This window comes from Myotis davidii, unplaced genomic scaffold (assembly GCF_000327345.1).
Source record: "Myotis davidii unplaced genomic scaffold, ASM32734v1 scaffold663, whole genome shotgun sequence".
Lineage (NCBI taxonomy): Eukaryota > Metazoa > Chordata > Mammalia > Chiroptera > Vespertilionidae > Myotis > Myotis davidii.
The window spans coordinates 7,573,971-7,585,285 of NW_006295816.1; the positions used below are offsets into that span (position 1 = coordinate 7,573,971).

The window sequence follows — 11,315 nt, forward strand, 5'->3', positions numbered from 1 at the left end:
GGACCTCCCTAGGTCTTAAAACAGAGTGATGACACTACTTAGGATTTCCAAGCAGTTTTCAATGATAAAGTAGTTCAATTTCTTTATCTGGACTTCAGCTGCAGAAAATGCCAGAACTCAGAGATGAAACAGAGCTGGGACAAAATAAAAAACCTTTATTTGGACACTGAGAGGCTAGGAAGCCACTGTCCCCCCTTCTGCAGAACCTCTGCCAGGTTAATGAACTAATTAAGTCAATATGACACCTTTTCTTCCTCATCCCAACATCATCTCCGGCCTGGTGACAGGGACTCCTCTTTCTGCAGAACCACGCCCTGGGAGTTCCCCAGTCACGGCAGGTGGCCACAGCTTCTCTGGCTTTGCAATTCCTTGCAAAGAACAGACCCAAAGAGGCACCATGGTATAGGCGGGTGGCTGAAGCGGAGACCCGACAGAGCTCTCTCCCTGGAAATGCTTTCAGGTTTGCAGGGTGTGCAAGCCCTTCTGCAAACTCCCCCATGTGCTGTCTGTCTCAGTGGCGCCTCTTCCGGGAGATTCTGAAAGCTCGAGTCTGGTCCACCTATTCGCTACGTGAACTGGGTAACAAGGTGACACATCTGCCTGGCTTTCCCCACAGGACTTCACCTCAGTCCAGGTTAGAGATGAAGCAGCTCTTGGCAGAAACCAGGCAGGGCAACAGATCCCATCTTTTCCCAGTGCTCCTGGGTCAGGACTTCAGGCCCATCTTGGCCATCATCTCTTCATAGACTGTCCATGCCATGGCTGCCATCAGAGTCCTGCGGAGGGCCCGGGGGACACCGCCTTGGAAGAAGCCACGCAGCCCATAGTCCTAGGAGGGAAATGAGTGTCAAAACTCTGTTAGGTAGCAATATAATTATGTACCCGCCACAAGAGTGAGGTCTCTCTGTACCCCATTTTTGAGTCTGAAGACTTTTATAAATAATGTCCAAACTATGACTAGTGAGCTCAAGAAGACAATGAACTTTAAAAAAAATTTTTTTCACCCTGAAAAGAGGCTATATTTCCAGAGGATGGTCAGCCACACTGCAGTAGGGGCAGAATTTGGAGGTCCCATGCACTTGGACTCCAAAAACCCAGGCTTCAACATTTGCTGTAGAAATAGTCTCACTTTGTGCTAAGTCCCAGGGAGGCCATTCTTACCAATGAGAGGGCCAAGAACTGGATTTGGCAACCTTTTGTAGGACAAGCACTTTGGCGTCCTTAAATTCATGACATGTCTAGTATTGTCCCTTACTCCAAAGGAGCTTCTGTACATTTTAGTATTGTATTTCTTTCATTGGGCAAGGGTTTGAGTTCTCTAAGCTGAAAATTTCCTCCTGAAATTAATATCCATGCAATTACCATAAAGTAACATTGTAATAAAAAAAAATTTTTTTTTTTTTGCTTACTTGCTCAACTTTCTTTCTCGGTTTACTCCCTCCCCGGGGGATTTATTCCTTAGCTGTACAGGTGTAGAGCTTGTGCAGTGCACAGAAGCACTAGGTCCCAGTGGCAGCTAAAATCCAGACCAAGGTCTGCTCGCCCAGCCCTGGGCCCTGGCTACAGGCGAAAGGAACAGGTGCCTTTTTGGCAATTTCTCTGCCTAGAGGGAGCTTTATGGGGGGGGGGAGGGGAGGGGAGGTAACTCAATGTATATTCTTGATGGCTCTATAGAAGAATTAAAGACAAAACACCTGTCATCCCCCATAATCTGAATTGATTTTTTCATTCCTATTGTTATCATTCCTGCCATTTTCTCATATACTGAAGAATATATTTCAGGTAGGGGCTTGGGGGTGGGGGGAGGAGCAGGGAAAATGGGAGATATCTGTAATACTATCAACAATAAGAATATATATATATATTTTCAGACTATGTGACTTTAGGTACAGAGAAGAAGGAAGCAGTGTGAAGATAAGATCAGATTCAGAAATATCTGCTTTTATCTAGGGTGGAAGCTGATGCATATGCTCAGGTTTCCTCTGCTGCATAGAGAAACTGACAAGTACAGAAAAATCTAAAGATACAGGTGATAAATTTACCGCAAACAAGAGTATCTGGTGGGCGATAACAGTACATGTTTCCCAAGGGCCAACTCAGTGGCTTTAGACAGTCCTTCAAAGCATTTATGTCTACTGTGCTTGTTAGCTTCAGTAACACCATTTGTACAAGAGCAAATGCGAGAAACAAAATGTGCTTGTGGTTTTTTTTCTGACTATATTTCCTCCTGGGTCCTTGACAAGCCCCCCCCCCCGGGATCGCCTGATTCAATAGGTCTGGGGTAGAACCCTACAATCTACATGCTTAACAAATATCACAGGTTGTCCTAATGTAGGGCCCCTGGAAAAACAAACAAACAAACAAACAAACAAACAAACAAACAAACAAACCAACCACTGACCATAGGTTTTCAGCAGTGGCTCTCAATCTTGGCAACACATTGGAACCACTCGGAAACTTAAAATTCTGATACCTGGGTTTCACCCCCCAGAAATTCTGCTGTAATCAGCCCAGGTTGTGGGGATTTTTAAAAGCTCCCCGGGTGATTCTACTGGGTAAAGGATAAGGGCTACTGCTACTCTAGAGAGAGTGCCTTACGCACAATAAGAACAAATATTGATTGTACAGCCTTACTTTGAAGATGATTGTCACTGCCTGGCCAATCCACCGGAATTTCACTGGGGAGAGCTGCATATGAGTTTTGATAACATCTGCAGGCTGAGTCACCAGTGAGGCCAGAACACCAGCAAATATCCCACAGCTGAAATTTACAACGGGAATAAGGGCTGCATCCAACTGGTCTGAAATAGGACAGAGGGAACACTCAGTTGTAAATAAGTCTCATTCATCAGGTAAGTATCAATGCCCAGTTGCCCACTAATTTTTCCCCATAGCCAGAAGCGCCTGGATTCAAACAAAGTTAAGAATTAAAAAATTTAAAGGTATAACGAATAAGTGTTGATGGAGTGAAAATTCACCTTTTTACAATCATCACAATTGATTCAACAAGAACCAATGACTAATGCTCAAACATAGAGATGAAGGGAACAGGAAGTTTTATATGGATTTATGTAGTTTCAAAGTATCTCCCCACAGAGATACAAATTACAAAATAATAATAATAATAATAATAGAATTTTCAATGGAGATGCTACCTTATCCACCTGATAAAAAGTTAACATTACCCACAATGTGTCAGACTAATGTCATGAGCTTCCCGATATTAAGGTACTTGGGACACAATATCACTTACGCGGTCCTCTTGCAATCTTAGAATCAGGCAAATTTAGGAAGTATTCTTAAGGGCCTCTGGAGACGTGCTCTGTTCTGCCCCATTCCCCACCAAGAATTACAGTACATCCCTCTCCAAAGGCTGCACGTGGAAGAGCAGAGACCACGTCTGTGCTGCCCACTGCACCCCAGCGCCTGGCCCTGGCTCAGTTCTTAAAACCCTTCTGAGGATCTGGAGCCGCTAAGAGCAATGAACAGTTTCACAGTCGCAGAGAAAGTGGTGAGAATGCGTTTCGGGAGAGCTTTTCCCCACCACACCTTCCTTTACCCGTACCATGGGGCACGATGGCTTTGGTCTGGTTGTAAAACATTAGGTAGATTCCAGAAAAGGGGGCATCACGAAGGAGTGTCGCCGTCAGGCCACTAAAGAGGCCCCGGTGGCCCTCGCTGCGGTAGATGCTCCGCAGGGCTGCGTAGATGCTCTCATAGCCGTACCTCCCACTCTGCAAAGGAAGCACAGAACAGGGGCTCGCACAGTGGCCCTGGGTGCGAGCACTGAAGCAAGCCAACTGCAGGGTGGGTGGCCTTACCAGGGCACTGGGGCCTTGGCTCACACATGGCTTGGCCTGAATACTCAAATGGGTTCTCTGGGAGGTGACATCAGTAGTCACTGGACTCAAGGAGCTTCGGGCCTCTGTTTACCCACCCCGAGGGCCTAAAGCGGTCAAACTCACCTCGTAACGCGTCTTGATCACAGTGATAGGCGACATGCAGACCCCTGCGACCGAGCGAGAGCCCACCCCCAGCATGATGGACTCCATGGCAGTGGGGGGATGGCCTCGCAGGAAGTATTGCTTCAGAGAGTAGAGAGTCCCGAAGTAGATTCCAACACCAGGGACACACCTCACAATGGACTGCAGGGAAGGGGGTGGGAGTGGTAAGAGTTGGAGGAGGAAAGAAATCAAAGACAGGCACTAGCAGATACTGTTTTAGCTGGGTTTCCCCAAAGGACCCAGGATTTGCATGCAAGCAGTTGGTTTAAGCCTTAAACTTTAAGGTGTGGAGGGAACACCAACAGGAGAGAGGGAAGACGGTCAACAGAGGGAGTGTTATCTAATCAGTGACTCCCATGGGCAACGGAATCCCTTTGGGGAACTCTGGGCATAGGTGGAGGACATGCACAGAGTTACCCTCCACCCGAGGAGGGGAGTGAGGTAGAAGCTGCACTAGCTTGTTAGAGTACAGGCGCACTAGACCTTGTTAGGGTACAGGCGCACTAGTCCTTGTTAGGGTACAGGCGCACTAGACCTTGTTAGAGTACAGGCGCACTAGTCCTTGTTAGGGTACAGGCGCACTAGACCTTGTTAGGGTACAGGCGCACTAGACCTTGTTAGGGTACAGGCGCACTAGACCTTGTTAGGGTACAGGCGCTCTAGACCTTGTTAGTGTACAGGTGCACTAGTCCTTGTTAATGTATAGGCGCACTAGACCTTGTTAGCGTATAGGCGCACTAGTCCTTGTTAGGGTACAGGCGCTCTAGACCTTGTTAGGGTACAGGCGCACTAGACCTTGTTAGGGTACAGGCGCTCTAGACCTTGTTAGGGCACAGGCGCACTAGACCTTGTTAGGGGACAGGCGCTCTAGACCTTGTTAGGGCACAGGCGCACTAGACCTTGTTAGGGGACAGGCGCTCTAGACCTTGTTAGGGCACAGGCGCACTAGACCTTGTTAGGGGACAGGCGCTCTAGACCTGGTTAGTGTACAGGTGCACTAGACCTTGTTACAGTACAGGTGCATGTCTCCCAGCCCTCACACAGAAAGGGAGCAACAGCGAGACAGGCAGGAAGACCACACAGGTCCTCCCACCACTCCCACCTCTCACGTTTGCTTAAAGGAGGATACATGGGGTAGATGAGAAATGGTTATGAAGGAGAGGGTGCAAGAGAAGGTCCAAAAGGCAGCTTACAGGGGACATCCCCTTCCACAGGCCCAGAAGACTCTCGGTGCGGACCACCTGCAGGAGCAGACTGAGCATCCCGACGCGCCTGGATCTGGGGGCAGACAACGGAGGGAAAGTCACAGACCACATCCGCACGGGGAACTCCCTGCTCCAAGGCTCCTCTGTGTGGACCCTTCAGGGCACTTAGAATCTACAGTGCGTCTTGGAATCTCAGAGTTCTTAAGTGTCATGATTTGACACCTACATGTTTATCTGCCCAGTCACCCTACAAACAATGGAATCACCTGATTTATCCTTCCAGTTCATGCATATTTAGTACACTGCCCACGGTGCTGAGCCCAATGCGGGGAAGCGAGACACTCCATACTGGCAGCACAGGGACACAACAGGCTAGCACAGTAACAGGCAAATGTCACCCAGGCAGATCCAGGAAGCTGCTCAGGGCAGGACCCCGTTCAATCAACATTCAATTACATCAATTACACTAATTAATGTAAAAATAGATTCACAGGGAAGAATATACACAAAACCCATCAAGGTGGGCCTGGCCTGCTTCCAACAGCCAGCAGCCAACAGAATGGAGGTGGACTTCACCCGGTACAGGTGCTCCTGGGCTGGAGAGAGGTTCTGAGACCAGTTCCTCAGGGAAATGGGGGGCAGCAGGCCTTACCCATGGGCCGAGGGCTGGAGAGTCTGCAGGCGCGTTTTGAGGAGATCCAGGGGCTGGAAAAGGAGGGTAGAGCAGGTGCCACTGATGGAGCCGCACAGGAAAGCCTTGATCACCGGGTGCAACTTCGGGGCAAGAGAATGCTGTCAGCACCTGGTGGCGCCCTCTACTGGTTTCATGCTCGGGAGAAGGGAAAAGCGCAGTCCGTAGGGAACGGGGCTGCTAGGTTGTTGAGAGCATAGTACAGGGCAGGGGCGCTCTCTGGTCTCCATATTGATACCTTGGCTCCTACCGGGCGACATGTCTATTTCCTCTGTGGCCCCACAATAAAAATGACTGCCTATCTCCTTATCTTCACAAAAGCAAAACCGACTGAACACAGTGTTTGGACTCTGAACGGCTGGTTTCCAGGCTACCTGGCCGCAGGGCCTGCAGATGCTTATAGGAACAAGACAAAGGAAATGAAACCTTAAGCTTGGCCACAGTAAGACCATAGGTGCCACTTCCTGTGAAACCTATGGGTTTCCTTCATTTAAAACTTTCCCCTTTCCTGACACCACCCATCTCTCTGAGACCTACGCAGCTGGCTGAGGGTGCGGTAGCCCAGTTGCCTGTGCTGGTTTTGCTGGCTCTCCTCTAAGCCAGGACTGTCACACACCGATGAATCTAGAGGCACCACCCGGAAGGGCAGCAACCTATCAAAAACGAAATGTCCTCCTCCAGGCAAGCTGCAGAGCCCTCACAGCATGCCCCAGGATCCAGGCTCGGTCACATGGGGCTGTGAAAAGTCACTTGCACAAATCCAATCAGCCCCTCACCCTCCACCCCCGCCCCGTTTCCCCAGCTGCTGGTGTTAAGATGAGTAGGATGAGCAGGCCTTCCGGTGCTTTGACAAAACCTCAGCTGCGCAGCCAGCCTTCTGGCCACACGTCTGCGATTCATATTGTTGGAGCGATCACTGCATCCCCGGGCTTGCAGCTTGCTGTAAGTGTGCTGTGGCTGAACCAAGAAAGAAGACATATGCAGATTTCTACGGAGATTACGATCCCATGGAAGATTTTGAGGAGATGAGGAAGGCTGACATCTTTCAGAGTGCAAAGTGCCTTTGGAATGTCAAGAATCTCTCTGGGTTGTGTTCCACGGAGGTTTGTCATTGACCTGAGTCCCTGAACCATGGAACATGAATATCTGAGCTAAGGAATAGCTCTTGATAGATAAACAATTAAAAAATACTGTGAAAAATAAAAATCCAGTCAAGAAAGAAAGCCTTCTCCAAAGAATTACTTGGCAAGCTCCATTCAAAACGGTCTTCTCCCCCTTGTTATTTATTTTTTTTAGTATATTTTTATTGATTTCAGAGGGGAAGGGAGAGGGAGCGAATAGAAACATCAATGATAAGAATCACTGATCGACTGTCTCCTGCACGCCCCCTACTGGGGAACGAGCCTGCAACCTGGGCACGTGTCTTTGACTGGAATCGAACCTGGGACCCCTCAGTCTTTAGGCCTATGCTCTATCCACTGAGCCAAACCAGCTAGGGCCCCCTTGTTATTTTTAAATAAATGGCATACATGGTCCTAAAACACTATTAAGATGAATATAAAGTTTCCTTTATGCACATCATGTAACCAAAATGATTATGATCTGTGATATATGCTTTCCAGAGAAGAGAAATCATTCCACATTCCACCAAACGACCAAATCACAAGTTATAAGTGGAATTACTTAAAAGATTGTTGGGGAAAGGATTAGATAAGTTCAGACAGTAAGTAGTGGAGTTTATAATCACCTTCAGCAGCTTGTAAAAGTATCAAAGGATGGTAGAATTGGCAAGACAACCCGGCCAGTGGCTCAGTGGTTGATTCCCAGTCAGGGCACATGCCTGGGTTGTGGGCTTGATCCCCAGTGTGGGGTGTGCAGGAGGCAGCCGATCAATGGTTCTCTCATCACTGATGTTTCTCTCTCTCCCCCTCTTCCTCTCTGAAATCAATAAAAAAATATTTTTTAAAAAAGAATTGGTAAGACAACAGTGAAACGGAGCAAAATGTGTAGTACTATAGGTCTGTGTCACAAAGCCCCTCCCCCAAGGAGTGGGTCCTGCTCCTTCTGCTAACACATATTCATCCCCCAAGTGTTGTGTTTTTCAGCCTCATCCGAGACGTCACCAATGAGCGTTCTTCCCTGCACTCGGCCTCTCCCACCCAGAGGCATCCTCTCCGTTGCCTGGAAACAAGCTCACAAGCCCCCAACTTCCCAGCTCCACGGCCAGCATCTCCTCTCCCTCTTCACCCCCCAGGCTCCACCGTCACCTGCCATCCAGCCAAGGTTTCTCCACTAAGCTGCCCTGTGAGCTTGCCAAGGACCCACTGCACCCAGAACCCCATTCCCGACTTTATCCGTTTCTTACGTGGCTTCTCTGGTGCATCTGAGATGGCTAATGGCCTCCCCTCTCAGTTTGGGATTCTCTCTCTTCTTCCGGCTGCCCTGCTGTGTCTCCTTTCCCTCGGCCTGCCTGCAGATGTTGCTGTTCCTCTTATCTCCTCCAGCTGCAGCCTCTTAGGGCCACCTCACCCTGCTCACACTCACGCCCACGCCCACGCCCACGCCCACACCCATACCCACACCTCCAGCCCAGAACCTCGGTCCAGACACCGATATTCCCACGCCCCCTCCACCTCCCATTGGCACACAGGCATCTCAAACTCAACATGCCAACATGGAAACTCAGCCAACAGTTCTCCACACACTTGCCTCCTCTCCAATCCACAACGACTTATCCCGTGGGAAATTTATAAGACTCCTCAGTCTATCTACTGCTTCATGACCAAGCCCTGCTGATGACCCCTCACCCAGAGTCTGCCCCTACCGATCCATCCTGGTGGCCTCCTGGGCATTCTCCAGCCCTAACTGTGCCAACCCACCCTCCACCATGCGCCCAGAGCAGCACCGGGCAAGGCACCTACACCCACCACCTCAAAAATCTCACAACACTTAAGAGCTAGGTGTTTAAACCCATTTGGCCAATGAAACTAGAGCTCACACAGGTTACAAATGGGTCCTAAGACCCAGCGTTTGAAGCTATGGGCGGGGACTAAAAGTTCAGGCTCTTTTCACCATACTCCCAGCCTGAAGTGGGCACTTGGCTCCACTGTTGACCACTGCTGGCTTCGTCCTGGGATGCTCTCTCCTGGCTTCAGGGATTGCCTCCCACTTCTCTGGCCTCTTTTTTGGGTAGAAACGCTCCCCTTCTTTCCCTGACAACGGTCCACTCCCATGGCTCCATCTCCAGCCCTCTGTCCACACTTGCAACTCCTTCCAGAGCTTCAGACCCACATATCCACGTACTCAGCTGTGCCACAGGCACATTTCCAAACCTGAACTCATCTCCCTCCCTCACCCCCAACCTGCTCCTTCTCCTGGCTGCCCTATCCCAGTGAATGCCATGCCATTTACCGACCCACTGCCCTAGCCAGAAACCAGGGCAGCTCCCCTGACTCGGTCCCTCCGCACCTGCTCATCCTACCTCCAAACACAGTGGTTCTCAACCTTCTGGCCCTTTAAATACAGTTCCTCATGTTGTGACCCAACCATAAAATTATTTTCGTTGCTACTTCATAACTGTCATGTTGCTACTGTTATGAATCGTAATGTAAATATCTGATATGCAGGATGGTCTTAGGCGACCCTTGTGAAAGGGTCGTTTGACTGCCAATGGGGTCGCAACCCACAGGTTGAGAACTGCTATGGACCTAACAGCTCTCAAATTCACCTGCTGTCATCCAGCTCAGGGCCCCAGCATCCTCGGTGACAGCCACCACCTCTTCCCCCACCTCATCTCTTTGATCCCTTTGGCCTGCAGCCACAGTCATCTTTTAAAACTGCAAATCTGACCACACTGCTTCCAGGCGCAAACATCTTCAGGGAGAGACTTGAATTAAAATTTAAAAACAATACTGTTTGTTTCTATTCCTCTCAGGATGAAGTCCAAACTGCTGGTTTGCAGAACCTTCCACGAATCAACAGGCCCCATCTTATCTTTGTTGCCTGTGCTCTCAGCCTCCTGCCTCTTACACTCTGCAGTTCCAATGGACTCTCTGCCTTCTCACCTGTGAGAACTCTGCCCACGCTCCTCCCATGTCTAATTAATCTGGGCCTCTGCTTAGACCTAACCCCCATCCGTGCTTCCACCACCCTGAGCCCATCTCCCTGTGACTGAGGGTCCAGGACAGGTCCTGGTTGTACAACTCATGGGTACCTCTAGCATGGAGCCTGGTACACTGTAGGTGCTCAACTGTCAAAAATGAATGAGTCAGCCCTGGCTGGTGTGGCTCAGACGGTTGGAGTGTCATTGGTACATGAAAGATCTTGGGTTCAATTCCCTGTCAGGGCACATACCCAGGTTTTGGGTTCCATCCCTGGTTAAGTTGCACGGAGGAGGCAACCGATCGATGGTTCACTCTCACATCAATGTTTCTCTCTCTTCCTCTCACAGGTTACAAATGTGTCCTATAAAACCAATAAAAAAGCAGGTGAGGATTAAAAAAAGAACCTCCTTCACTACATAAACTATCTTTTTCACATCCTTTTTTCATAGCACAGTGCTTAGGCATATTATTGGCTCAGTAAATATTTGACAAATATATAAATAGAGCCGATAGCTACTTGATTTTTTCCTAAATAGCCAAAATTATTCAAGGTAAATAAAATGAGTGATCCAGTTTCTTTATTTTGTAGGGCAAAAAGAACCAAACAATACTACACAGGTACACAAATAGTAGCACTTAAATAGTCAGCAAACTAGTTTCCCAAGCAATTTTTACACCCCTTTAAAAAAAAATATTCCTAGCCCAGCCGGCATGGCTCAGTGCTTGAGCGCCAACCTATGAACCAGGAGGTCATGGTTCTATTCCTGGTCAGGGCACAAGCCGGGTTGTGGCTAGATCCCCAGAAGGGGGCGTGCAGGAGGCAGCAGATGGATGATTCTCTCTCATCCGTGATGTTCCTCTCTCTTTCTCTCCCTCTCCCTTCCTCTCTGAAATCAATAAAAAAAAAAGTTTAAAAGTAAACAAGGAAATCCTAAATCCAGTTCAATTGTACATCCGATAAATCTCTAGGCCAGAGCTTGACGTCGCAGCCCCGCCTCCGTCACCACCAATGGGGACTCGGTGGACTCTACCCAGATACCATTCCCTGCACCGGCGCGACCTTTGGTCGTGTGTTCCAAGCTGCAATCCTCTCCTCCCTCCACCCTCCTCGCCAAGTCCCCCAATCTGCTCGGACCCGGGGCGCGGGAAAGGGTCCACAAGGGCCGCTGAGCCTCCCTGAGCCGGCAGCCCGGGACCCTCCGCCTTCCCTTCCCCGCAGGTTACCATAAGCGTTTCCATCCTGTCTCCCACATCCTGAGGTTGCAGCAGCGCCGGGCGTGACTTCTGAATCATGGAGGTCTGCGAGTGCACG

General features: G+C 49.3%; 1 protein-coding gene and 1 long non-coding RNA gene across 4 annotated transcripts in view; one reads left to right on the forward strand and one right to left on the reverse strand.

Annotated features, from left to right (window-relative positions):
• On the reverse strand, positions 1 to 11,308 carry SLC25A38 (solute carrier family 25 member 38). Of its 3 annotated transcripts, XM_006770548.2 has the most exons (8): positions 11,228 to 11,297; positions 9,689 to 9,773; positions 5,862 to 5,983; positions 5,198 to 5,282; positions 3,966 to 4,145; positions 3,566 to 3,734; positions 2,635 to 2,801; positions 707 to 829 (listed from the first exon to the last, which is right to left on the reverse strand). In XM_006770548.2, the coding sequence occupies exons 2-8, from the start codon at positions 9,725 to 9,727 to the stop codon at positions 707 to 709; spliced, it is 885 nt and encodes a 294-aa protein (XP_006770611.1). In that variant the 5' UTR covers positions 9,728 to 9,773; positions 11,228 to 11,297. The 3 variants fall into 3 exon arrangements, with proteins under 3 accessions (XP_006770610.1, XP_015423890.1, XP_006770611.1); XM_006770547.2 differs by lacking the exon at positions 9,689 to 9,773 and having other exon boundaries at positions 1 to 829; positions 11,228 to 11,308; XM_015568404.1 differs by lacking the exons at positions 9,689 to 9,773; positions 11,228 to 11,297 and adding an exon at positions 8,266 to 8,437 and having other exon boundaries at positions 1 to 829.
• LOC102753153 overlaps positions 1,894 to 11,315 on the forward strand; it is a 16,313-nt gene continuing 6,891 nt past the window's right edge. The window contains exons 1-2 of the long non-coding RNA XR_436013.2: positions 1,894 to 2,542; positions 3,510 to 3,511. This is a non-coding gene — a long non-coding RNA (uncharacterized LOC102753153). The remainder of the gene's footprint in view (positions 2,543 to 3,509; positions 3,512 to 11,315) is intronic.

Coding starts and splice junctions, on each gene's coding strand:
- SLC25A38 (XM_006770547.2), bottom strand. CDS start 11,296: ATGATTCAGAAGTCACGCCCGGCGCTGCTGCAACCTCAGGATGTGGGA. Junction 3,735..3,965: donor TGATCAAGACGCGTTACGAG/GTGAGTTTGACC, acceptor CTTCCTTTGCAG/AGTGGGAGGTACGGCTATGA. Junction 2,802..3,565: donor CAAAGCCATCGTGCCCCATG/GTACGGGTAAAG, acceptor GTCCTATTTCAG/ACCAGTTGGATGCAGCCCTT.